This window comes from Brienomyrus brachyistius, chromosome 7 (assembly GCF_023856365.1).
Source record: "Brienomyrus brachyistius isolate T26 chromosome 7, BBRACH_0.4, whole genome shotgun sequence".
NCBI lineage: Eukaryota > Metazoa > Chordata > Actinopteri > Osteoglossiformes > Mormyridae > Brienomyrus > Brienomyrus brachyistius.
This window is the reverse complement of record NC_064539.1, coordinates 4,531,270-4,558,375: the sequence shown is the minus strand read 5'-3', so window position 1 is coordinate 4,558,375 and position 27,106 is coordinate 4,531,270. Positions and strand designations below refer to the sequence as shown.

At 44.3% G+C, this 27,106-nt stretch overlaps 3 protein-coding genes across 5 annotated transcripts; 1 reads left to right on the top strand and 2 right to left on the bottom strand.

Annotated features, from left to right (window-relative positions):
- Positions 1-45: 45 nt before the first annotated feature.
- fbxw5 (F-box and WD repeat domain containing 5) lies at positions 46-11,107 on the bottom strand. Its single transcript, XM_049018559.1, has 10 exons — positions 10,934-11,107; positions 7,984-8,179; positions 5,642-5,799; positions 5,020-5,203; positions 4,644-4,792; positions 4,227-4,517; positions 3,708-3,891; positions 3,127-3,274; positions 2,573-2,785; positions 46-2,294 (listed from the first exon to the last, which is right to left on the bottom strand). Exons 2-10 carry the CDS (start codon positions 8,168-8,170, stop codon positions 2,015-2,017), a joined length of 1,794 nt encoding a protein of 597 aa, XP_048874516.1. The 5' UTR covers positions 8,171-8,179; positions 10,934-11,107; the 3' UTR covers positions 46-2,014.
- Positions 11,108-12,341: 1,234 nt separating this feature from the next.
- On the bottom strand, positions 12,342-20,492 carry alad (aminolevulinate dehydratase). Of its 3 annotated transcripts, XM_049020469.1 has the most exons (13): positions 20,421-20,489; positions 20,250-20,309; positions 19,224-19,346; positions 19,090-19,140; positions 17,713-17,809; positions 17,465-17,600; positions 15,494-15,577; positions 15,246-15,334; positions 14,991-15,046; positions 14,490-14,577; positions 14,320-14,406; positions 13,284-13,413; positions 12,342-12,946 (listed from the first exon to the last, which is right to left on the bottom strand). In XM_049020469.1, exons 3-13 carry the CDS (start codon positions 19,337-19,339, stop codon positions 12,888-12,890), a joined length of 993 nt encoding a protein of 330 aa, XP_048876426.1. In that variant the 5' UTR covers positions 19,340-19,346; positions 20,250-20,309; positions 20,421-20,489; the 3' UTR covers positions 12,342-12,887. The 3 variants fall into 3 exon arrangements, with proteins under 3 accessions (XP_048876426.1, XP_048876427.1, XP_048876425.1); XM_049020470.1 differs by lacking the exon at positions 20,250-20,309 and having other exon boundaries at positions 20,421-20,492; XM_049020468.1 differs by lacking the exon at positions 20,250-20,309 and having other exon boundaries at positions 20,371-20,484.
- Positions 20,477-22,564, top strand: tmem203 (transmembrane protein 203). Its single transcript, XM_049020472.1, has 2 exons — positions 20,477-20,630; positions 21,189-22,564. The coding sequence occupies exon 2, from the start codon at positions 21,477-21,479 to the stop codon at positions 21,891-21,893; it is 417 nt and encodes a 138-aa protein (XP_048876429.1). The 5' UTR covers positions 20,477-20,630; positions 21,189-21,476; the 3' UTR covers positions 21,894-22,564.
- The last annotated feature ends 4,542 nt before the right edge of the window (positions 22,565-27,106 follow it).

The window sequence follows — 27,106 nt, the reverse complement described above, 5'->3', positions numbered from 1 at the left end:
TTTGCCAAATGAGCTGTTTGTGAGAATGGTGAAAACAAGTGGACCTTTTTCTTTTAAGGTTTTATTTAAAACGAACTGAAAGCCAAATTGCCGCAGTTACAGGCTCACAAAAAGCAGAAAGGTGAAATCAGTCTTGAAAGAGACAAACTTCCAATACACATTTGTATTTTTTCGTTCGGCCTCATAAAGGAGAGGCTCAGTATATGTAGCTACATACTCAAACCGTATGATTATGTGCAGACACACCAAAACAGTCGTGCAAAACGTTAGTCAAGAAGTCAAATCAGTCACCACATCTTTGATGCAAATAGTCTCTTCCAAAAATGGGGAAGCTTGACTCATATAGGAAGCAGACAGTCAAAAGTGGCCCGTTGTGGAACCTTTTCTGCAGATATGGTTCAGGTTTGACAGTCAACCCAAATGAAGGAAAGAGGGCTCCATAGAGCAGGGAGTGGGAGGCATGCATTTACAGTAGGCAGTGGGGGGGGGGGTTACCTGTATCAGGGAAGGCTGGGACAATATTCTATATGCACAAGCTGTTATAGGAAACAGTTTGCGTTAAAGCATTATGACCTAATATGGACCAGCTATGACGATTTGCTCATAAAATGCAAGGTTCTGTGTAAAAATAATAAAAAAAACATCAAGGCAGTTTGTTAAGGGCCTTCTCCTTTTGGCGTGAAGGAATTCGGCATTTCAGGGAACACATCATCCACAAACTGTGACATTTTCTTTACCCGGTGGATACAAGTCTACAATATACATATATCTGTATGACAGTCACTTCATCTGCAACAAGCCAGCTGTATCTGCTGTGTCTTCAGCCTAAAACGGGTACGTGAATCTTACAGTAGCCTGCCGCCATGCCTAAACAATACTCTTAGTAACAATTCCCAAGAGTACAGAGTAAAGTAGGAGCATTTCCATCCTGTCAGAGGAGGACTGTAGGTAAACAATACAGTCAGATAAATAAAATAATGACACATAAATAAAACTATGCAGCAGTGCCCCCTGCTGGCAAAATGCTAGATCTGTATTTTTAATATTGCTAATGTTCTTTGAAGGAGAGCAGGCAGAAACATGTAAGATGGGCTGTACATTAAAGAATTCAAACTGCTTAAAAACTGAACATCTTTGCATACTGTGACCTGTATATACATTTTTGCACTATACTGTGAATTCTTCCATCATAATATCCAATTCCAGACCATTCCTGCCTTGGAGCAAAGGCTGCAAAAAAAAATAAATAACGGCAAACATTACATCACCTAAATGCCAAGGACAGCCAAAGATGACACCATGGTTGAAAGTGGTACCAGTGCATAGCACTTCTGTGAGGTTAATCAGGTGAAATGCGTCGAGGTGATGTTTGCGTTAAACGTTACATCCCATAATGACACTAAGGAAATCCTCTAAAGCCCACCCTTCAGTTAACTTTTTTGAGGATTCCTCTTACAGTGTCTCTCATACGTTTTTGATATTTAATATTTAGAAAGAAAATCTCATGTTCAGACACACGTTAAAACTTAAATATGCAGCAAATGCAGGTGAAACTGTGACAGGTGTGAAATGACCGTTGGCTCTTCTGCAAACACCATCTTCTCTCCACCACATGGCCCCTGTTCTTGATCAATCCCTTCTTTCCACACTCTCTTCACTCCTTTCCCTCTTTTTTTTTTAAACATCTTATTCCACAGAATAAGAAAAATGGCAACACACATTTGTACCAGTGCATCTTTTCTGTGCAAAGTACTGACATCTTTCCCCCTTAGCCGGGGGTGTGGGGTCCTCAAGAGTGCCCAGTGTTTCATAAGACACGGAAAAATGTCACCAATCCCAGCAGGAAGCACCTCAAAGATGCCTCCAGCCAGCCAAGTGAATAAAAGTTTACAGATTTGATTTAATGAGGAAGAAATCATGGGCTGATTTGCTGGCTCTTTGACTGCCCCTGACCCCATATAATAAAAAAAAAATAAAAATAAAAAATAAAACAACAACCTGAGGATGGAATTGGTCAAGGCTTGCCATTCAATTGAGCCAAGTCTGTGCTCCTGCGCTCCAGCCAGGAGGAGAGCAGTTTCTGGGGCCTGGGCGGCCGTGGTGGGCCCTGGGCCAGCCGCACCATGCGAGGCGAGCGCCACACCTTGATGGTAGAGTCGTCACTGGCGGACAGCAGCAGCTCCTGGTCGGCTGGGCTGAAGGCCACCGAGTTCACCACATCCTCGTGCCGCAGCCTCGCCAGGCAGATGTTGTAATGGCGATCCCAGATATAACCGTGTTTGTCCTCCGCACCACTAGGGGGAGACAATGATTGTGGAAAAAAAATAAATCACAAAAAATCTTTAGCTTCAAATATACATCAATGAAGTTACAGCACGGGATGCACAAGTTTAGCTGGCTGGCACATTTTCAAAGACACCTAAAATACTTTTAAAATTAACAAAATATCTACAGGATGGTCCACATAAAAGCAGCTCCACATAGCTATCATTTTACCCATACAGACCGATTTAATGTGTCAACCTATACAATGAATAGAAAGGAACACGGCTGGACGGCAGGCGTGAGATACCTGGCCACAAAGTCCCGGCTGACATCGAGGAATATGAAGAAGCACTCGTCGTTGGGCGTGAAGGCGCGATGGGCCCTCAGGCTCCGCCTCTCCTCCCTCAGACTCTTCAAGTCAATCACATGTAGGTCGATTTCCTCGGCAATGGGCGGTGGCATCATGGGGTCTGAGATGACGCAGCCCGCTGGCCACGCTCGGCTATTTACATACAGGTACCTGGCCAAAGGGATGGTAGACTTACTGGCAGACCGTCGCAGTATCATGTAAGGGTCAGTTTGCTAGCCACCTGCAGGCATCAATATAGAATTCTATCTATGGAACTGGTTTCGTTAAAAGCGTTTAACTAAATGTTTTGGTGACAGTTACAAAAATTTTAATTCTGTGCAGCACTTGATTAATGAATCCTTCATGTGCCTTATATTACATGGATAAATTACACATAACTCATTGTCTATCTAACTTAAGTTTCCCAAGAGCAAAAGAACAAGGCATCGACCAAAAGAAACGAGCATCTCATGGTCAACTGTTCATTTCTAAGCAAGTACAATGTGGCCAACCTGTGATCAGGGGAGAGGCCCATGCCTATGATGTGACCATGAATGTCAATCACGTGGTCCAGAGAGTCGAAGAACTCCTCAGAGCTACGTTCCTCCCCCAGGACGGGTCCGCACGTGGTCATCTGATCTGGCATGATGCGCTTGATGCCTGTCAGACCCAAGGTCGTATTTACTGCCCTATGAAGAACTTGACGGGACTCTACCCACAGTTTGTCATCAGCATGGCTTCAATGGTATCAATAAGATTTTCTATGTATCCGGCATGTATAAAGCAGGCTAACTGGGTTAGACTAGACCATGTAACTAATATGTGGTGCATGCATGCTCGAAAATGCTGCACATCGATGGTACAAGTTGGGCAGGGTATATGGATCAGATGGTGGGGTTGAGTATTCATAAGTCATAATGGGAGTATGCCAAGATGGGGGCTGAGTATTTGTAAGTCAATGTGGAAGCTGAGAAAGCCATAATGAGGGACTGAGTAGGTCATTATGGGCCATAGCCGAGTTAAAGTACAGTATGTAGAGGGATGGTAGCAAGACTCTGTTCATTACTCGACACAATCGTCACCCACACCATACCTATTTGGTGAGGAGAGTAGGTAAGACTGCCAGTGGTGAAGAGCAGGTAGGTCTTGTCGTCGTCTTCCTCCGGGGTAGAGGGGGACAGGAGGCTGGGATCTGGTGGGCGGGTGTGAGTCTTCCCCATGAGTCGGGCCACTTCTGCCTCCAGCTGCCGCTCTCTCCGCTCAGTGCCGTGCAGGCCCTGACCAGCGAGTTGGAATACACACTCAGGACAGAAGTGCAAGACACCTCTCACTCTAATAGTGTGGGGGGTGGGGGGATCTAAATTAGGCTGCCGAGTTAAAAGAACAATGAAAGAACGGAAATAGAAACGATAATACGAAAATAAAAGTGGAACCAAAAATGGATTATTGACATGAATCATTTATGAAGGAGAATTTCTACAGAATTTTATAACAAGCTGTGCAGAATTTCCGGCTAAGCAGGGTGTCCGGCTGCTTGGCACTGCCCATGCCAGTCTATTTATGGTAGTTTATAAGAGATCATCTGGAGCACAGGATCTGCCTAATCCCCCACCTGGAAGACCATGTGGCTGGGCTCCCGGAGCGGGGGCTGTTTGTGCCGGCCCGGCGGGCTGTCCTCGTCACTGTCCTCCTCGCTTTCGCTGCCGAGGTCGAAGAGCAGAGGCTGGTGGCCCTGGCGGTCACCGTTCTCCCGCGCCTGCGACTGGGCCTCGTAGTCCAGGAGCAGGTCTGGCGAGTCGTGACGACGACAGTGGGCCACCATGACTGTGCGAATGCTACTGGCGTTGATGTTCTGAATCTTGAAGAGGCGTTTCACCACGTTTACGTTCTCAGACTCCACATCCTGGGGAGGTTGGGGGAGGGTCAGGACACTTAAGGGACACCCTGATGCTCCCGTCCGGGGGGGGAAATGCTGAATGCTGTCAGGCTGCAGGCAATAAAGGAACTTTAAGCCAAGACGTGTACAGACCTGGAAGGCCTTGTTGAGCCACAGCACGGAGCAGGACGTCATGTTCCCAATCCAGTGCAGGTTCCCAGAGATGAGGTGGGTCTCGTTCAGCCAGCAGCCGAACACATCATACGGTTTGTTCCGGACGCGGGAGAGGAGTGTGTAGTTATCTGAGTGATATGGGGGGGGGGGGAGGCACATTAATTCAGCTGGTCACTAGAGTAAAATTTCTTTTATTATTTGGATGCCAGTTTACAGTAACTGTGTGTATAGAAACTCGTCTGTAGAATGTCAATCCCCTTCTGTGTTAAATCAGCTGTTTAATCAGAAGCAGCACACAGGAGGAGGCCCATGTAAAAAGGAGACACATGCGAGTATAAGGAGAAAAGGTCCGTACCAAGGCTGATGACGGCAATCTCCCCGGAGGAGGTGTGATGAGGGCCTAGATATACTCCCGACACCAGCAGAAGACTGTCGTCTGCATTGAACTGGGAGAACTGGGTGTAGCCCCAGTTGTACTCCCGCATGCTGGAGCTGTGCACAAGGCGGATGGAACCATCCGGCTGCTCGGCATCCCAAACCTGAGCAGAAAAGGCGGAGAGAAGCGGGAAGGTGGGAAAGGGCAGGAGCAAGTTGTGTAGAGAGGTGGGGCAGAGGAAATGGGGTATGAAAGAGAAAATAACCCTGGCATATTACTGAAAACCAGCTCCTTAAATTTTAAATGCGATTTAAAATTTCAGCCGACTGACACTGTGTTTATTTGACTTTCAAACAGAAAACAGACACAGTTTCTTTAATTGTGAGCGCTGATTAACATGCCATGTGACCCAGCGTGTGGCGATCATGAGCAGCAAGCTCAGCACCATTACCCCATTCACGCTGGTAACATTGAGGCCAGCCAGGTTTCCGAGACAGCTGGAAATGGCTAAAAAGAGGTAGAAACTGGAGGTGGACTGGTTTAAGGAACATCGTGTGCTTCTGCACGACTGATCGGAGCGCCCAGACGCCGTGCGACATGCCTTAACGGTGCAGTCCTTAGAGCAGGAGGAGAAGCGGTGGCCGCGGTGGGAGAAGGCCAGATGCAGAACCTGGTCATGATGTTCCTTCAGGGTCTGCACCTCCACACAGGGAATGCAGTCAAAGAGCCGCCTGAACTCCCTGTACCAGGAAACAGCCGCTGCAAGAAGACATAGATAGTCAGGGCTTGTGCGGTGGCGGCAAAGATAGGAAGGGAGGCTGGGTGTAGGAGCATAAGCTTTGCGGAGATGGCAGCGTAAGACATAGCAGCCAGCTCATTTAAGGACAGGTTCCTACCCATTGAGCAGAGCAGAACAAACATTCTCAATATTAGCTCTAACTCAAGAGCTCTCAGGCTGTTCTCTCACGCTTACGTTTTTACATATACATCCTAGTTCTCCTATAGCAAACTCAGTCTGACTAATCAGGCACTTGAAGCGGAGTCTTTCGGTTTTAGTAGAACAGATAAGATTGGCTGCAGGTGCTGAAGGGGGAAGTCTACAAGCCACTGCCCTGACCAAAGACCTTAAAGTTAATTTGCACTGTAAATGTTTTCCTTTGTTACTGTCCAGTTCCACTGCAGAACCACTCTGTTTTCCCACTTTTACTCAGACATATATCAGTCTGTCAGTTTGGTCTACAGATTAATGACAGATCCACATATACACTCACCGTCCACTTTATTAGGCACACCTTGCTAGTACCGGGCTGAACCCCGTTTTGCCTTCAGAACTGTGCCGTAATCCTTCGTGGCATAGATTCAACAAGGTACTGGAAACATTCCTCAGAGATATTGGTCCATATTGACATGACAGCATCACACAGTTACTTCTACATCCCAAAGGTGCTCTATTGGATTGAGATCTGGTGACTGTGGAGGCCATTTGAGTACAGTGAACTCATTGTCATGTTCAAGAAACCAGTCTGAGATGATTCGAGCTTTATGACATGGTGCATTATCCTGCTGGAAGTAGCCATCAGAAGATGGGTACACTGTGGTCATAAAGGGATGGACATGGTCAGCAACAATACTCAGGTAGGCTGTGGCGTTGCAACGATGATCAATTAGTACTAAGGGGCCCAAAGTGTGCCAAGAAAATGTCTCCCACACCATTACACCACCACCACCAGCCAGTTGATACAAGGCAGAATGGATCCATGCTTTCATGTTGTTGATGCCAAATTCTGACCCTACCATCGAATGTCGCAGCAGAAATCGAGACTCATCAGACCAGGCAACATTTTTCCAATCTTCTGTTGTCTAATTTCGGTAAGCCTGTGCGAATTGTAGCCTCAGTTTCCTGTTCTTTGCTGACAGGAGAGGCACCCGGTGTGGTCTTCTGCTGCTGTAGCCCATCTGCCTCAAGGTTCGACGTGTTGTGCGTTTGGAGATGCTCTTCTGCATACCTTGGTTGTAATGAGTGGTTATTTGAGTTACTGTTGCCTTTCTATCAGCTCGAACCACTCTGGTCATTCTCCTCTGACCTCTGGCATCAACAAGGCATTTTCGCCCACAGAACTGCCGCTCACTGGATGTTTTCCCTTTTTCGGACCATTCTCTGTAAACCCTAGAGATGGTTGTGCGTCACAATCCCAGAAGATCAGCAGTTTCTGCAATACTCAGACCAGCCCGTCTGGCACCAACAACCATGCCAGGTTCAAAGTCACTTAAATCACCTTTCTTCCCCATTCTGAAGCTCGGTTTGAACTGCAGCGGTTCGTCTTGACCATGTCAACATGCCTAAATGCATTGAGTTGCCACCATGTGATTGGCTGATCAGTAATTTGCGTCAACGAGCAGTTGGACAGGTGTGCCTAATAAAGTGGCCGGTGACTGTAGAATGAAACCCAACAAGGTAAAGTCATAACAATTCAACAGTCCATCAGCTAGCAATAATACCAGCAGGGAAAACAGGTCCATAACATAACTGTGGGAGAGCCATTTTCAAGATACTGCCTGCACCAACTATATTTGGCAAGGACAGCTAGTTCAAGATCTGCACACAAAAAAAAATAATAATAAATTAAGTCTATGTTTTATTCATTTTAGCAGATGCCTTTATCTAAAACAACATACAACAGAGAAAGCAGAATCAGCCAGTCCCTGGTTATGGGCCACGCTCAGGGGTCAAACGGTGAAATCACTCTGCTGATTACAGGATTTGAACCAGCAACCTTCCCATAATGGGCACAGAGCACTAATCTACTGAGCCACACATTACCCCACAACAACTGCTGCGAACTGAATAATAATAAGCCCCATGAATGTCTGAGAAAGGGATCTGAACAACCCTGTGGAGGTGAACCACCCAGCCCACGATCACATGACGGACAGCCCTCCTACCTGGATGCCGAGGCACGGAGCGTGGGATGCGGTAGTAGGTGTAAAACAGCTCCCTCCAGAGGAACTCATCCCGGGACACGGCCAGCCATTGGTGACAGGTTAGCCCCGCATTCAGCACCGCGTTATGGGGCAGATGCAGGAAGATCTCCAGCACCAGGCTGTCTGGAAGAGATGGCCCGCTGGCCATCCTGACATCCTATGGGGGGGGGGGGTGAGATGAAAGTGTGGGGCCATGAAAGTGGCTATTTAAAAGCAGAGCTCACTTAACCATCCTCTGATTACAAATGTGATGTCATGACCTTTATTTCATTTAACTAGCAGCTGTCACCCATGTCACCATGAAACACAGTAATGCTGGCATTAGGCAAAACCTATTTGGAAAAGTCTAAAAAATTTCTAACTGTCAGAGTTAGAAATGTATTTGTGTGGAGAGTGAAAATGTTTCGGATGACACACAGTCTGGTCTGTTGGCTTGCATGCGAATTCAAGTGTCACAATTCGGGAAAGAAGTGCCTTCCCTGACTTGCAGCGATTCTAAATGAAGAGCGAGCAGCTGGGAATCTGTAACCCTGCTTTCGGGCTATGCCCAAAAAGGCAGAGCTACCCAAGTGCTAAGTGGAAGCCTGACAAGGAGGAGGACATCCATGTAGGTGGGAAATGTTCATAGTGAGATTTTGCTCCATACCATGTTAATATTGTTACTGTTATTTTTATTTCACTCACTCACACACACACAAACACATTCCAGGACTATAGGAGGTCACATGAGTACCAAACAGAAACAAAGGCATGATTCGAACCCCCGACCCTGGATGTCTGATGCAATATTACTAATGACCAAAATATCGTACAACTTTAACTGGAGAATCTCCTTATTCAATTTCCATCAACCGTACTCGCATCAGCCATAATCAGTTACACAGAGCGAGGTTACAGTGTGCCTACAGCCCACACCAAAACATCCTCAGGCTGAAGCATACTGTGAACCAGCCTATCACAGGTCATTAAAGACACCACTTCACCAATTATTGGAACCACTCAGGAGCGTCACTAGGAATTCTGGGCCTCCTGACAAAATGCCAAGCTTTTGCGCAAGAATTCACGAGTGGCCTGTTCTTCAAATAAGCCTAGTGCAGCACGCCAGACCTGCACTTTATCTACACTTTGAAAAAAAACGGATGGAAGAAGTCTTTGGCTAAGTATATAGATCTCAATGCACGCATCACTGACGACTAATGTTTACATTGAATACGAGGAAGTCTGCCGGCTTTTCAGAGCCAAACACGCCTTCAAATAAGTTTCAATGTAATGTCATGTTCATACTTTTTTTTATTAACATACTGTCACATCTCTGCACAACCTGCAACATTTTGCACCTATAGTCATCAGAACTGTGCACTGCTCTGCGCTACACTGTTTTACGTTTGTGCCACAGTCTTGTCTTACAATATCTGCCCATATCTGCATACATGCACTTTGTCGTTCTGTGTAGCTTTCTAGTCCTTTGTTGTTTTATGTAGCACCATAGTCTTCGAAGAAAGTACAGTACACAGTGAAAGGAAACAACAAACTGCATATGGTTGAAATGAAAATAAAAAGACATTGAACTTGTCAAAGTTGTGTAATCAATGTTTTCATAGCCGAGGGCACAGTGATGGACAACCCCAAACACAACCAACACAACACGTAACGTGTCTCGTATGTCTGCATAGGATGGTCAAAGCCATCATTTGCACTGTCAGCTGATTTGATCGATGCACATCTGTGTCTGTATTCGGATGTAAGCTACGCACGTTTGGCCGCTTTCTGAGCGCTTGTAACGTACGTAAAACGCGTGCAAAGCCTGGCTCGTGCCAGCCGTTACAAGAGTGGGGCCCGTTACGAAGCAGGAGGACGCGGCTGCCTACCGTAATGCCGGAATGTTATTTGATGAAAAATATTAAAGCAACATTCATTAATAAATGTGTCACTTACTAGCCGCGGAATTATTCGTTTTTAACCTAGCATTTAGTGGTGTGCGGTCGCTACATAACATACGAGCAACGTTACACTATTTAAGCAGTAATTATGTGTATTTCCTCACTCTGCACACTTAAATCGTGTAGTCGGTTAATATTTAAGTTTCCAGGCCATAACAGGTATTTTGTTGTCATCGGATCACCAGCAAAATGTAAATGAACAACACTGTCACGATTAAGTGAAAAACGAGCATTACACTCAGATAGTGCAAAAATTATTGAAATAACCCCAATCTGTTTCCTAAACGTTTGGAGCAAATCAACCCCTAAGAACTGGCGATCATACGGGTGGCAGGGCGAGCAATGGCGTCAGAGACATTTTTTCGGGCTGCCACATCTCCGTCAAAATCATTTCGGATCATCGATCCGCTCTGATAAGAAACCAAGTACATACCCGATATAACATCCAGTTACCATTAATCACTACGTTCAAACAGTTCTATGTACGATCACTTAGCTGACACCAGTTAAAAAAAAAAAAAAAACAGGGCAGCATAGTACCTTTAAGCGTTTAGCAATGCGCCCGCAAAGCTAACGTGTAAGTCTTGCAATTAGCAGCTAAACCCAACGTAATTATGTTTGATGTTCTTTTTTTATCCAATAACAGTATCCACGTGCTTTGTTGCCGTATTAGCTAATGTGTTATGAAGAATGATATGTAATTACCCAGCTAGCCTAATAACGTTAGGTAAGTTTTTTAGTTGTCCTTCCGCTGCTAAATGGATGATAGTTAAATAATTATGTATTACTAAAATACGTTTCATCCTTTCAAGTCGCACACAATAATATAAATACAGATCGTCATGGTTTTTCTTTAAACCCTTTGCAAGGAGATGAACAAAGCTAAGCCTAACTGCTGCTTTGCTAAACAAAATGCTATACCCTAAGCAGGATTGACGTGTTTACGTTATTCACGACAGTCAGTAACTTACCTGGCATTGGGCGATTTTGAATACGTTAACTTCTTTTTCTTTGGACTAAATCGATGTTATAACCAGGAAACAAAACAATCACTTAAAAATATAGATGTAATCTTTCCCTGACAAATAGTCTATAGTCCCTTCGTTGTTGAGGTCAGACTCTACAAGCCGATTGCAGAAACGTTCTAAAGAAAGTCCTAAGGGTATGTTAATCAATGCAAGAAACACCAACCCAACACCGATTAACGAATCATGAAGGTTCATTAAACTCAGTCGCAAATGAAACTAATATATACGAATAATGTCTTTTTTATTATCATCCGTTTGCACATTCTTATGAGTCCCAATGAATTTTTGTCTTAAAAAAGGGCACTTTCATTCGGGGTCGATTCCTCTTCAAGCAGTGACCTGCACAGCTTTGCGGTACCCCTTGAGATCGCGTCGGGGGGGGGGGGGAGAGAGCTCCTCTCGGGTGATTTTCCGTGTCAGTCGGTAATCGAAAAACATCACGGGGTACTTTCATTAGAAGAGTGCAGGCACTCACAAATTTTAAGTTCATATATGTTTATATATGCGTATGCATGCTCGCTTATTTAAGATTTCATACAGGACACAGTGGCGTCATTATTTTACTTCTACAATTGGCTTGAAACCTCAGTTTGTTATATTTTGCTATTTGACTTTCCTGATAGCAGCAGAGGAAAGCTCCGAGCATTTGGACTAGATATTAGTTCAGCCATTACCTTCGACTCCTTAAATGGCTAATAAAGGAAACGGGAGAATGAACCTAATCTTACACACACAAACAAGGAAGTTTTCTTGTCCAACATTTCACTCTGCAACCAGGGGTATTAATATGACATTGGTCTGCCCAGTCTTCCTAAATCCTTCCTAAAACAGCCTCTGCTCCTCTAAAAGGCTTTAATTTATGTTGAGTGATTAGCTCCTTCTCTCTGGCCTACCGCTCTGCAACTGAATTAGCGCCACTTGTGGTTGACCAGGGAAGCTCTGTAGAGGAGAAAAATGTGACGAGCCAACTCGTCGGAAAGACGGCATTGTAAGACCGTGCCTTGTTGAAAGTCACTAATCTCTTCTACAGACTACCTGTTCTGCTGCCAGTGTTTGTTGCTGTAAATTGAACTGTGCGCTTAAACACATGCCTCACTACCGGTTGTGACAATTACCCACTTCCTCTAACTTGCACGGGTGTCTACATACTTCTGTAGTGCGATTCTGTGTATTATACAGAGACTTTGGCCTCAGCACACTTGAGGATAACAAGTGTGAGTTCCTAATAAAGGCTAAATATGCCAGAATGGCTATTTTATTTGGTGGGCCTTATATATTATGTTATAAACATTTAATAATCATTCAATAAGGAAGAAAAGAAAATAAAGAAGACTACATTACATACAAATGATTCATGATTAGTCATTTTTATTCAGGTCCACTGAAAACCTTTTATATCTTATTTGAAAAGGACATTGATTTAATAGGTTGAAAAAATACATGACAGTGTAGGCCTTTCACAAGGGGGGGTTAGTGGTTTTACTATTTATCACAAAGCCAAATGTGAATACTTCAGCATACATGTAGGTACAGCGATGAAATTTTGGAACAAGACATCATTGCCCTTTTCAAAGAACCTCTGGTAAGTAAAAAAAAAATACCCAAGAATTCCAACAGCGATAAAGATAGACAAGATAAAAGTAAATTTTTATATACTGGGAATATTAGTACTTGAAATGTTTCTCAGTTTTTTTGTTTTTTTTTTGGGGGGGTGGGGATGGTGGAATGGCTACACATTGAACTGGATTTTCCTGCCACTGCAGGACAGAGTTTGGAAGCAGCTCACAGCTTATGTGATTGTCTGTCAACATGGAGAGCTGTTCTGGTACGAGTCTATAGTGAACAGAATGCTAACATGTGTTCATGGTTCTTGCAAACCTGTATATCTGTGCACTAACTACTCTTTCAGCCAGGTGAGCAGCTGTGGAACGTAGTAGGTGATTATGACATCAGCACCTGGAAGACAAAGGGCCATTATTTTAGTCATTATTTTTATACATTCCATGTCATTATTGCTTTGGCCAATACATTCTACTAGAATCAATGTGTCTAAGGGGGGGGGGGTCAACTGCATCATTATGGTAGTACCACCTTTAAAAAAAACAAAGGATTGTACCTGTTACTGACTAACAGCCCTTGTACGTGAAAGCCACATCTATGCAATTAGTGTTAAACTGACAAGATTAAAATTTCCCTCTCTGAGGTACCGTACCTGACCATCTTGCCATTCCTTTTGACCCCCCCCCATCGCTCACACCCCCATCCTGCAGACTCCCCCCGCCCACCGACTCACCAGCACGTCGGAAGGCGGTCATGGACTCCATCACAGCCATGCGCAGGTCAAAGGCCCCAGCCTGGGACGCGTGCCACAGCATGGCAAACTCTCCGGACACATTGTACACGGCTAGGGGGTGGGTAGGGTGCTGTGTGGGCAGGGGGGGGGGCGGCAAAAGCAAATATAGTGGTAAGAAAAAGAGTCTGGATACAATGTATGGGCTAGCAAGCAGATAATATGGAAGCCAATTAAAGCTTTTTTTTTTTTTTTTTTACAACTGAATGACTAGGGTTGCTTCAGAATCTAAGACTGCATTAAAAGCTACAAAACCATTTTCACACCCCTCTATATTCCAGTCTGGTGAAGCAAGTGGCAATTTCATGCCAGTTACACTAGAAACTCATAATCCCTTTTATATCCCATGACTTCTTATGACAGGGTGTGGTGGTACAGTGGTTAGCACTGTTGTCTCACACCTCTGGGACCCGGGTTCGAGTCTCCACATGGGTCACATGTGTGCGGAGTTTGCATGTTCTCCCCATGTCGTCGTGGGGTTTCCTCCGGGTACTCCGGTTTCCCCCCACAGTCCAAAAACATGCTGAGGCTAACTGGACTTGCTAAATTGCCCGTAGGTGTGCATGTGTGAGTGAATGGTGTGTGAGTGTGCCCTGCGATGGGCTGGCCCCCCATCCTGGGTTGTTCCCTGCCTCGTGCCCATTGCTTCCGGGATAGGCTCTGTACCCCCCGCAACCCAGTAGGATAAGTGGTTTGGAAAATGGATGGATGGACTTCTTATGACAGCAGAAAATGCATCTTTTATTTCAATTAATAACTGTCAAATTAAATTAATAAATCCAGAAAAAAAAAAATCGATCTACTAGGGACCTGTGTCCATGTCTGCACGGCTAGCAGAGCTCTATACCCACTGAGCACTTGATCGAGCCCCACAAATCGCAACTGCTCCACAGACCCTGCTCTCCGACCCCAAGCTTGGATGAATGAAGCTGCTAAACGTGTCCCACAGAACACGGTAATCAACACAGCCTGTACTGACCTTGTCCTTTACTTCCCTCACAATGTCGAGATAAGGCAAGCCTGGCTTCACCATGAGCATGTCCGCCCCCTCTTTGACATCCCTGTCCTGGAGGCAAGAGATGAACAATAAATCAACCAAAAACCCATATGACACTCGTCAGACATACACGGATGCACTTGCATACGTACCACTGCCCGCAGTGCCAGCCCCCTCGCACCAGGTGGCAGCTGGTAACACCGTCGGTCTCCAAACGCTGGCTTCGATTGGGCGGCATCCCTGCACATTACACGAGGGAACGAGGTCAGACAGGGACCATATGGCACAGCCTGAATAGCACCGCCATTAAATGCACCACGTCTGTTTTGCTGCTGTCAAACAGCAGCAATGCGTAGCAGCGCATTTATCGAATGTAAAAACCTAAAAATGCAAACACTGCCCTCTCCCACACCATGCTTCTCACCACCAACGAGAGCAGAATGCATCTTTACAAGGCATTATCCGGCCCATTCTTGAGATATTTGTACTTTTTGTTCCACAGATAAAAACCTCCTGAAGGTCCTTAATCAATTTGCACAAGATAACGGGGCCCCGGAGGCTCCGCCCCCATCTTCACGGGGAATGAGGCGTAGGTGGCGGACACAACGGGCAGATGCAGATATGAGGAGTAAGAGGCAAATTTATTTGTTTACCTAAAGGGACCATAGTAGCAGGATGCAAACTTGGCACTGTAGCTTAACACAGATACCTGAGGGCGAGAGGGAAAGTTTCCACATGAGTACAAAAGCTCCTTTAGCTACCAGGTAATAAAACTGAGCACTTGGCAAACAGGTCAGGTTCGCCTCACTGTCATTTACATCGTTTACCGTCCAGAAAGCTTTTCCAGCTGTCTTTCCAGCTATTAAACCTACGCAGGTAAACAAAGGACCCCCCTCCCACAACTTTACCTTGTTTCCCAAGTCATTGAGCATCAGAGCTTGCTTGATGGCACCCACTCGACCATCCATCATGTCCGATGGGGCGATGATTTGGCAGCCTGCAGAGACAGAGTGCTTAGACATGCAGCACAGCTGGTGATATTCCTCTCTCTTGTGAATATATGGCACAAAAGTGGTCCTGGGGGGAGCACTTCACAACACTGGGTGAAGGGAATGAATAAGGGAGACCTAAGAGATGAACCCCCCCCACCACTGACCTGCGCGTGCATAGGCTAGGGCAACTTCTGCCAGACGCCTGCAGCTCGCCGCATTGTCCAAAGACCCGTCCTCTCGCAAAATCCCTGCGCCGGGGATGCAGGGAGAATCAGCGCTGCCGCATCATAACATCGTCACCAGAAAGACAGTGTTCTGGAATTCGCTAAAGAATGTATTACGATTCAGGAAGCACAAACATTATTCCAAAGCTATTAAAAAGCCACCTTGGCTAGATGAACCATCTAGTGAATTTAATCTCTGAATGTGTTTAAATACCCTTAAATAATGTTAGGGATGTTCGTAACTGGTGCACAAGCATGCGTTTGCTGTATAAAGCAGCACATGTAGCAATTTCTTGTTTTAACAGCACAAATGCGTAATTATTTTATGTGCAGTTGCACTGTTGTGACAACTTACCATGCATTTTCACCTTTATATGGGTAATGCAAACTACTTCCGCAGTATACGGACAATGCACACTTGCGGATCAGTTATGTGCATCCCTGCACATACCTGTATGACAGAGTAGAGGCTCTGTTAACCAACCTGAGGTTTCATCTGCTGACCCGTAACTGATGTTTGATAAGTCATATGTATTGATGACATCAACATGTTATTACCTCTTTCATTTCAGCTTGGATGTTGGTTAAATGGGGAAAGGGCATAAAATGGGGGTAAAATGGGTGATTGATGGTTTCACCGCAAAGGTGTCCATTTAGCGTTAATTTAAAAGATCACAAATTAGTAGTTTGTTTTGAAATGTATGTGCAGAATCTATATTCTGTGTTCCTTCAGCTCTGCTGCATTATTCCAAAAAATATATCAAATTTCAGTGAAAGAAGAAAAATATTAGGTTGTAGATTCCAGAAGGTGTTGCAGTAATTAAAAAAATATACATTATTTCTGAGTTTCAAGTAACAGCATAACTGTTAATGAGCATGACGTAATAAGCAATTTTTAAATATGTGAAAGTGTATTGGTTTCATTAATGGTCTTGATATTTTCAGACTATGGCAGTAATGAGATTTTTAAGGACTTGTTTTGGGAAATCTTAAAAAAACATGTTAATTTTTCTGTAAATGTTTTTAAATTTACCCTTACAAACACTTCAGACCTGGTTATTAATGGCTGTAAAAGAAATTTGTATCTGATGCAAGTCGTTTTAAATACTTCATATTTGAAATATTCACCAAGATTTTATGAGAATCACCCAAATAGTTCGTCTGCAATGCAAATGCAACCATACATAGGATGGAAGTACTATACAACATAAGACCATAATAAATTTACAAACAAGAGGAGGCCATATGTATGACCAATGTAAAGACCTACAAGATTTAACTTTTACAGCATGGGACAGCATTCACTGAACAAAAAAAATACCTGCGCAGTGCAGTACCTTAATCCAAATGTCGAGTTATTACCAACTACAAACAGAGCATGCTAATCAAAACTGCAACTGCAGCAATATATTACAGATGCCGCAACATTTATAATGTTAATTATTAACTGGTATTTCCCCACATACTGTGTTTATTTTACCATAAGTTCATTGCGATGGTTCTTTTTAAGCTAACAAGCTTTTTTTGAGCTTAACATTTTCTGTCTGCTATAACATGAACGTTTCTCTCCTTTCAGATAAACCACCAACGCAGCGTTGGGTTGAAATGCTGTTTACCAAGGCCTTAGGTGAATCACTGCAGAGACTTGCCATATAAATGTGGGTTTTAAAGCTCTGCTTTGCGAAATACCCATAAGAATAACATAAGCACGCCCAAATTTAAAACAAGGGCAAAGACATAGAAAAACATTCTGGGATCGGTTTTGCAATAGGTTGTTTTTCAAGATCTGACATGTCCAACTGTACCTCGACATCCGCAGAATTTCATGCGAGTCAAGGGCAGACATTGATCACAATGCATATGGAGGCAAACCAGCTGATCAGTGGTCATGTGACCCGTGGTGAGACTGACCGCAGTGGCCGTGGGAGGTGTATGGGCACAGGCAGACATCGCAGGCGATCAGCAGGGCTGGGAAGGTGGATCTCAGCTTCTTCACAGCCAAGACGGCCGGTGTGTCGTCTGCGTCTGCAGCAGATCCATGCTCATCCTGCGGTAAGAAAACAAGGCACTCTGCAGGCTTCATGAGCAAACACCTAAAACGAATTATCCCTGGACCTAAAATGCACGTTATTAAAAGACTGAGATATAAGTCTTCCCACCTTAGGTATTTTAGCAGGAACACCAAAAATCAGAACACACTTCAGGCCTTTCTCCACAAGGGGGCGCAACATGTCCTCCACTTTGTTCACTCCATATCTATGGAAAAAAAGTTTTTTTGTTTTAACTCTGAATGGTATACTATGAATGTAAGGAACCCTAAACATTTACTGAGTAATGGTGGAAAATTCAGAGCCCTTTATTAATTCAAGTTAAAAGTAAAGCAGTTTGACTCATGTACAGATCGCTAAACTAATCTGCCACCGTCAGAACTGAGGACATATTTCAAGTAAATGACAAAGTGCTGCTTAATATAAATACATCCATCCAGGCAGAACAACTACTTAAAAAAAACAACAAAAAACAGTAAAACCCAAGATGTAACTTTTCCTTATTAAAGAATATGGGGACAATCTTGGTTAATAATTAAATCTCATTGTAAGGCCTCACATGGTTTGCTTTATATCTTTGATACATGCATCTTTGCCAGATGCTTAATACGTGCACAGGAGCACATGCTCCTCCAGTGAAGATCAAAGGGGTTTTGCCTGTAGGATATTTGGTATTTAACTTCTTAATATTTCACTACACACCACTCATCTGAACATGTCAGTATCAAAGCAGTAGGGGGGATGTTAGCATAAACACTCATGGGTTTTATTTCATAAGCAAGGAGTTGGAGGCACAGGGGAACAAAGATCTCATATGTTGCTTATCTTGAGTTCTGCCCAACCAGACCCCCTTTATCTAGGGCCCCCCCCCCCCCCCAACCACCTCCACCCCTCATTCGCACCCAACTGCTGTTACGACTTTCTACAGTGTGGTTCCTGATTGCATTTCAGAACAAATGTGACAGTTGAATTGAAAATGCTCAGTTGGACAGATCTACTACAAATAAGTTGGTACTTGTTCTGCATCATGGGCTTTGTCACAGTTTCTACGCAAAAAATACCAAACCACTTCTGCATTGCCGTATTGTCTGTATAATCTGCTCCTTGTAACAGACTTCCTGCACGGTCCCTCACTGAATCCCTGAATGAACTGGTTCCTCCATTGCACTCTGCCATCCCATTCACCCAGTATTGCTAAATTAACCATCTACCTACTCCAGGGGAGAATAGTCTTATCCGCAAAGGGCCAGTGTTTATGCAGGTTTTTGGGATAACCTTTAGGTCAGCTATTCAAACCCAGGTGTGAGGACTCCTCAGCCAATCATTCCTCTAGTTAGTCATCCAATTAGGGAGTTGCAGCGAAAGCACACATACACAATGGCCGTTTCTGGATAACACTGCCCATCCCTGACCTATCCCAAGTGACTATTAACAGATGAGGTATGCAGAATGGGGATGAAAGAGCTATGTGCACACTTGGCTTCTTACCTAGCCTGGCCGGGGAGACTGGCAATGGGCTCCACAGCATCAGGACTGTCCCTGAGAACAGATTGGTAGAAAAGATTAACAAGTGATTACTGTCCAGCCAATAGAAAACATGAACAAGCCGACGGAGCTGTTACGTGATGAAAATGGGGTAAATGAGGTTCTCGGGCCTCAGGTCCGAAGCAGAGGACTGCCAGTATCTGAGGGTGGGGTGGAAATAGCCACTGTGTAGGATGGATTCCACTGGCTGCATTTTGGCACTAAAAGTGGAGGGGGGGGGGGGGGAACGACAAAAAATGCACTATGTAACAATGAACTACATTAAGGAGTCAGAATAATATTAAAAGTAATTGAATAAACCAGAAAACATGTATTTTGAATAATACCATTTTCATTAGTAACATAATCGTTTGTTACTTCGTTATCAAAAACTACCTACACATACACGCGAAACAGACGCCTCGTAACTCAAGGCGTTTCTTTTTATTATTCAGAATATCCACCTCTGAATCAGTGACAGACGTCTGTTCTTTACCCGTTTGTTCAGTATAATTCCGTGATTGACTACGTTAATACTGGTTGTAGCCCAGGTTATCGTCAATCATCGGGTCGGATTCGCGACCTTTCTTTAATAAAAAAAATGGTTTTATAACCATTTCTTATCAAAACTTTGTGGCGCTTAGTTAACAAAAACTGATGCCCCCCCCCCCCCAAAAAAAAAAAAGAAAAAAAAACATTTGGAAAAAAAATGGGCATGTGCACGAGCCGCCTTTTGATGCGTGGCCCACTGCAGAAGAGTCTGATAAATGACAAGAATACAGCTAATTTTATTAATAAGACTCTTACGATTTTGTACAGCGCCTTGACAATAATACTTTGTTTTTGGGTGCATAATAAGTGTGCAGTACTAATCATCGAGTTTCCCCCCACTCCAGTAACTGAAACATTACACCTATAATTACCACTGACATATTCAATGTAACTACTTCATCCGTTTTTAGATTCGGCTCAAAATCACACACTCATTTCAGATATCTAGCAATTCAGTTAAATGGATAACTTATACGGCTAATAAACTATAAAACAAGTTTGAAAATATTAATTTATTAAGCAATATTAATCTAAGCTAAACTAGGCAAATTCTTTAGTCCAAAAAGTTCCACCTTCGACCTCCTGCTGCGTCGGGTTGGTCAATGGATTGCTCTCCTTTACCGGAAACCTTCCTAAAGGAGCAAAATTCAATTTGCGGAACACACAACAAACCATCGGAAATCGAAGCAATACCCGTTAGCTAATGCGCAGAATCCACCTGATCAATAAATTCAATCGGTTACCTTCTCCAGACCAGTAACCAACACCCCAGCACTGGAATAATTGGAAATGACCTCTGCGGCCACCGTACGCTCCCGCCGCGACGCAAACCGCGCGCCTATTGGTAAAATCTCGCGGTAATTGTATTTTGCTACCAGAGACTGAGATGGGAGGCATACAAATGTCGGAAAGGCTGATAGTAAGCTTGTACTTCTGTTTTGACCGAATGAAAGGTAATTATCATATAATGTTAGTCAGTTCCACTTGCTCATTTATTGTTGACTGGTTTGCAGTTTAATTTGAAGGTTGACTGAGATGGTGTTCGACCGATTTCTCTCATGTCAATTGTCTAATGGAATATAAACATGCAGCCTTAGCCTGCTGGCTAGAATAGAGATGTAAGACGTCAGTCCGGTTGTTAAGATGTTCGCTACTTTGTTCATTGTCGTGTTTCTGTCTAGTGAGCAGACCCTTTCCTAGTGACAAAGTGCTCAACTGTTCATATACGTTTACTATCAATAGCTTTAGAAACCAGTCTGTTATAGATGGTTTAGCTAATGGGCCAACACGTTCCCTGGTAGATTTTATGAATCCTCTTGAGTGGTATTTGAATGGTGCAATGTCGGCCTGAGTTCAGTGCATGGGCGGTAGTCGAAACTGACCGTAATTGGTGAGAAGTTACTTCCTAGCGTAACATTAATTCGTCGGAGTGTCATATATGTTTTATTAATTCGTAAGTAGCTGTGGGATTATGTTATGTCTAAATCTTCTATTTCTCTTTTAACCTGCAGGCTGAACGGTCAACTCTCTCCCTTAAGTGCTGGCAACATTCAGCATTATTGTTTTGACTCCTCAGTTCCCTGTGACAATGTGCTCCAGGGCCTGGTCTGATAATTCATCACAAAACGAACTCTGCTTCAGTTTTGGAACCTCTGTGTAATTTTAATTTGCTTTTAGTTTATTTCTGTGCTCCTTGTACCTCTGTTTGGACCCTCTGACAGTGGCAGGGTGGGGGGGGGTCACTGCACACCCCCTTTGCTCAGTATAGCAGTCTGGTCAGTACTGCGGTCAAAGCAGAAATGTTGTTCTCCCTGCGAGAGCTGGTTCAGTGGTTGGGCTTCGCCACGTTCGAGCTATTCCTGCACCTTGGCGCTCTCCTCATCTTCAGCGTGTTGGTGGCGGTGCGAGCTGACATGTTCAGCTCTGGGATGAGTTGGTGGCTGGTGTTCGTGCCCCTGTTCACCGCCGATGGACTCAGCACCTACTTCACAGCTATTGTGTCGATCCGGCTGCACCAGGAGGGCGAGCGCCGGCTGGCTGTGCTCCGCCTGCTCTGGGTGCTCACCGTGCTCAGCCTCAAGCTGGTGTGCGAGGTGCTGCTCTGCCAGAAGCTCGCCGACCAGGACCAGGCCCCCAACCTGTGGTTCGGCCTCATCGTCTCGCCACTCTTCATCCTCCTGCAGCTGCTCATGATCCGTGCCTGCCGCGTCAACTGAGGGGGCGCTACAGGAGGAAGGGCGGGTTGCCCCACTGCCCCCCCAGAGCCTAATGATTCAAGGATTCGCTATGAACCCAAGAATGGTTGGCCTGACTCCTGGACACCTGCTCTATTGGCCTTGCTAGCCTGTTGGTTCTAGCTAACCAGAGACTGATAACAATGATGCTGAATTTACAAGAAAAAAGGGGAAAAATGTATTTTCATGGATGCCTTTGTTAGCACTCCATCAGCGAGAAGGGCTGTAGCTGTTTACGCCTTCAGGGCTCTGGTCAGTCTGGTCCAGCAGGGTCTTTATCAAAATGCCGGCTGCTTTGTCCCGGTCAGTGGGAGACTACATTGCTGTGTCTTTATTTTACGCGGGAATGGACTGGCACATGACATGTATTCCCTTATCAAATGCTGTGTATCTTGTAAAGTTTGATCGGCATAACTAATTTAAAAACATACAGGTTGCATTCAAGATGCTTGGTAGTGACATCCCATCTTGATTTGCCTTCGTCTGTTATTCAGATATCCATGTTTTACTTGAACAGAAGTTAATCCGGTTCTGTGGTTTAACTAGTTTTGTTTGCGTCCAACTTTTATTCATCTTCCTGTCTGCCTATCTTTTTTTTTTTTTTAACTTTTGCTGGTAAATGTACAAATTGTAAATAAATGATTGATATTTAAGCTTGTGCATTTTTGTAATTCATGTGTGTTTTTCTTTCTGGATCATTACGCAGAAAATATTTTATGAAAACAATGATTTTTTGTGTATCCATACGAAAAATGAAGTTGAAAGACCAAAAAAAAAAAATCATGCTAAGGCTAATTGGACTTGCCAAGTTGCCCCCAGGTGTGAATGTATGTGGCTTTGGACTCCGCGACCCTGCATTGGACAGGCAGGTTTAAATAATAGATGGTGTTGAGCTTTGTTGTAGTGACTTTCAGAGACCATGGGGGAGTTCCACGAAGCAGGATTTCTTGCTTACCTGGATAACTTGCTGGATTTAAGGTAGTCTGGGCTAAATATATTTTGTTTTTGTTCTTACATTTCGTCCAGACTACCGAAGAAATCCGAGTAACCTGGCTGAGCAAGAACTCCTGCTTTGTGGAACACCCCTGTGTCCGTGCTGCAGCTGGAACTGTAGATGTTATGTCCAATGTGGTTTTGGGTGGTGTTTCTCAAACCGTTTTTGCTCTCTCCCAATTACCCGAGCGTTAGGAGGGAGCAAAAACGTGGACCGCATGCAGGGACGGATTATGGGTTGTGTGGGCCCCTGGGCAAAACGTTCGCGAGGGGCCCCCCACCAGCACCACCACCACAACCACCACAATTCAAGGGCCCTTGGCAGCCAAACGCCCTCCCTATAGGGTCAGGGGCCCTTGTAGGCAGAGGATCAAAGAATGTAGGCCCCCTAAAATAGACAAACGAAAATACATTGTTGATAAGAGTTGCAAATTGTTTTGGGCTAGGGGCCCCCTGCACCCCAAGGGCCCCTGGGCAGCGGCCCCGCTGGCCCGGTCCGTAATCCGTCCCTGAGCACATGGAGGTCCCGGGGACCCGTTTGAGAAGCACTGGTTTTGAGTGGCTAAAAGCCTGGGCTCTCCCTTCAAGTTCCTAAGTTAACAAGCTGTTTTCTATAAAAGTAAATGTCCGAATATTTGAGTCTCGTTTGGTTCTCAGCGGAGGCGGTCGCACTTCTCTCCCTCTCCCTCCCCTTATCTTCCCTGCTTCGCTCCTCTCGTCTCGTCTAGTCTACTGTCTTATACTTGAGAGACTCTCTCATCCCTGCTCTCCAAATTATGAAAAACGATGGATTTGATCAGCTGGTCTCTCAACGCAATTGACACCATCTTCTTGACGAGAAGCCTAGGTTCGGGGGAACCTAACTGTCCGGCAGGAACGTATGCTGCTGGCTACACGATGGACGGATGGGAGCGGTGGAGGGTCGTGTGCCTGGCAGCTCTTTCCATGGAGGACATTGAAGACATCTACCTATTCGGAACCATGATTACAGGTATTATGCTGATTGGATTAGGCATTGCCCTGGTTTATCAAAAATTGAAGAAGACGGTGACAGCCGCTCAAAGCCCCACTAGGCTGGCCGGAATGATTGATGGAGTGGGCAGAGCTGTTAGCACTCAGACTGTGAAACTGGATAACATCATGGAGAAGCTCACAGCTTTGCAAAACTTATTGGATGGCAGAGACCAGCGTGGACATTAGTGGAGCTGGAAATTACAGCTTCTCGTACGGAAACCCAAACAACCCTATCCTATCAGGTTTTGGCTCCCCCCAATCAGCACTGGCCTCGGCCAAGGCTGCTGCTGAACTAACAACTCCCCCTGTAGAACAAGGCAGTGAGACTCTCTTGCATTCCTCTCCCCCAATCCCAAGGACTTACCGCACCCTCCCCCCCATCCAACGCCTTCACCGTTTCATACCCCCAGCGTGAACAGGCGGGTCTGTTGACCAGCGCCTCCATGGCTGCAGGACCGGATGGCTGTCTGTCTCTGCTGGACTACCTCCACCACCCCTTTTCCCCCACCCGTTGCAAGTCGTGTCATTTTTATGTTGTAAGGTGTAGTGATCATGTGCTTATGTTGCTGAGGTGTTTCACCTCTCTCTCCTCATGTTATTATGTTTCTTTTCTTCTCTCTTCCCCTGTCTCCCGACCGGTCTACCCCCTACTGTGATGTTTGTGTATATGTATGGTCGGGTTGATGGCCAGTTTTTTTCGCTGGTACTCGTAACTAGTGACATGGTATATTGCAACAGCAATAAAGGGTTGAATAAAAACAAAACAAAAACAAACAAAAACAGGTAGATAGGTTGCACCCGTGTCATGATTTTGGTTCAAAAATTATGAATAACTATAATATAAGTAGGCGTATCGTTGTTGTACTCATGATTATTGGATAATAACATATCAGAAATAGAAATAAACAGAAATAGAACCACGCTTTTTTTGTTGCCGAACCCAGGTCTGCATCGGTTTAACTGTTTGCAGAGAAACCTGTTCTAGTTAAAACATCGTGCACATGTGGCTACCATAAGGGGCTTCTTAAAACAGTTTCTCCTTCCGTAGCTCGCCTTGCATTGTGTTGTGAATACATATATTCTACACAGAAACACCAGATTTGCTTTTTTGTCTCATAGTTTCACGAAGACGAATATTAAATCATTCGGATTAGATAGCTTTTGCAAACGGTTAAACAAAAATAGCCATTTCCTCGTTCTCTCAATTTCCAAAATGTCGTTTCTCCAAAATCTTACCCTTCAGCACCTGACGGCTGCGGGTTACTTAAAAAAGCAAGTCAGAGGAGCGACCTACTGCCAAAGCCTGTAAAGCGGGGGGTTACAGCCGCCCCCTGATGATTTGCGGAGGAGTCGTAAGTAGTCTGTACAAAAGGTTTGCGAAACGAAATGCAGTGTGGATATGCGCGCCACGTGACGCGTGTTATTATCCACTGACACCATCCCCAGAGCGAAGAATACGCTAAAAAGCACCCCTCCGATCCTTGGAGGGAAAAATATTTGAGAAAACGTCCCCCCTCTTTAGTTCTAAGTTAATTATAAAGTCAAGCATTAGTAATGAAGGACGTTTAGATCTGGTCTGTTGTCATTTGGCAATCCCTGCCTTAAGAAAAGTTTTCAACCCTGCTACAAACCAAAGCTCGGGGGAATGACTTTCTTTCAAAGACCATAACATTGTCTTCCCTGCTCTTCAAGTAAAAGGCTTTGTCAAGACTGTTTGTTCCTTTAATGACAAACTTATGGGAAACTGTGAAATGCAATCTAGAAATAAATTGTTAAACAGTTTCTACAGAGGTGTCACACAATATATGAATTATATATTAATTATACGAAGTAAGATTACCTAAAACATTTTATATATTGGTCTAATAACGAATATCCGACACATCACCCATCTGGTAAGCATGGCCCAAAATTGGACTTGGAACAAAATTGTAGGCCTATCAAAATATATTTGCATAAAGAAAACGCTTTCACCGTTTCTTCTTTTCCCAGTTTAAATATTAGACATAGGCTCTTCCACTTTTTTTGTGTATCATTTGTTTACTTGCGTCATTTACGACCAGCATATTAAAATGCTGGTTTGCGGAATACAGACGGTTTTATTAGGTTCGGACTTTGGACAACCACGCCTACAGAGTATGACATGTAATGCATATTACACCGCGGTTCCATAGCCTCGTAGTTACTAATTCAGACACTTTTGATTAACCACTTTTGTTGATTCGAATTACAGATAACTTATTATGACTTCCCATGAATGCCTTAAATGGCTGTAATTGTTAAGCAAGACCGCGTTCTGAGCTAAAATTAGACCGCGAGAAAACCAAGGAACAGCATCTTATTACTTCATTTTTAATGCATCGTGAGGTTCTTCTATCTGCCGTGCGTTTTGTTCAGTGGAGATAAAGCAGCTACTGAAGTAGTTGGGAAATAAAAATAACCCACAATGTATCTATTATCTGCTTAGTTGTTATTCGCAGTCTTTGTCTTATACATGAAGATGCGTTTTGTGTCGTTTCTGTCCTTGAGTGTGCACCAGTTCCCGTGTGTAATTATCATATCAAAGGGTTGTCAATATTTCATTCGAGGCATTTGCAATATCACAGACGGGTGAGGATTTGTGCGATGGCCCTTACAGAAACGAAAAATGAAGCGTGCTGCGCACAGGATAATTGCGGTTTTTTTGTCTTCCTGCTTCTGACTTGCTATTTCCAGCGGCACAATTAGCAGCTCTCAGGGGCAGCGCACGGATAAATCTGTGATAAAGGAAACTAGTCATCTTACCACTTCTAGGTGCGCTGTATTTTTGTTTGGAAGTGATGCGCTCAGAAGGGTTGTAGTATATTAATTAATCTGTTACCTACTGGCTATCTGTCTTTCGCTCTGGGCAGCACTGACAGTGCTAGTGCATAGTAATAGAGCGGCTGTGATATGGCTAATGAATATTAATCTTTTCTTTTTTTGTTGGGGGGGCGGCTTTAAACCAGCGCATAGATCGACAGCACATATCACCCAAACCTGACGCGTGACACAAGACATGGTTATCCAGCGTCAATAGTGACCCACTCTACCTAGCTGCGCTTTTCCGTTCTTTGTTGCCCCTTTGTTTCAATTAATATTTTATTTCGTTTTGATATATTTTTGATTTAGACATACGTGAAGCAGCATAAACACCATTTGGTTGTTTG

Coding starts and splice junctions, on each gene's coding strand:
- fbxw5 (XM_049018559.1), bottom strand. CDS start 8,170: ATGGCCAGCGGGCCATCTCTTCCAGACAGCCTGGTGCTGGAGATCTTC. Junction 4,793..5,019: donor GATTGCCGTCATCAGCCTTG/GTACGGACCTTT, acceptor CATATCACTCAG/ATAACTACACACTCCTCTCC. Junction 3,275..3,707: donor CTACTCTCCTCACCAAATAG/GTATGGTGTGGG, acceptor TGGGTCTGACAG/GCATCAAGCGCATCATGCCA.
- alad (XM_049020470.1), bottom strand. CDS start 19,339: ATGCAGCCAGTGGAATCCATCCTACACAGTGGCTATTTCCACCCCACC. Junction 15,335..15,493: donor CCTAGCCTATGCACGCGCAG/GTCAGTGGTGGG, acceptor CTGTCTCTGCAG/GCTGCCAAATCATCGCCCCA. Junction 15,047..15,245: donor TCAATGACTTGGGAAACAAG/GTAAAGTTGTGG, acceptor TCTCGCCCTCAG/GTATCTGTGTTAAGCTACAG.
- tmem203 (XM_049020472.1), top strand. CDS start 21,477: ATGTTGTTCTCCCTGCGAGAGCTGGTTCAGTGGTTGGGCTTCGCCACG.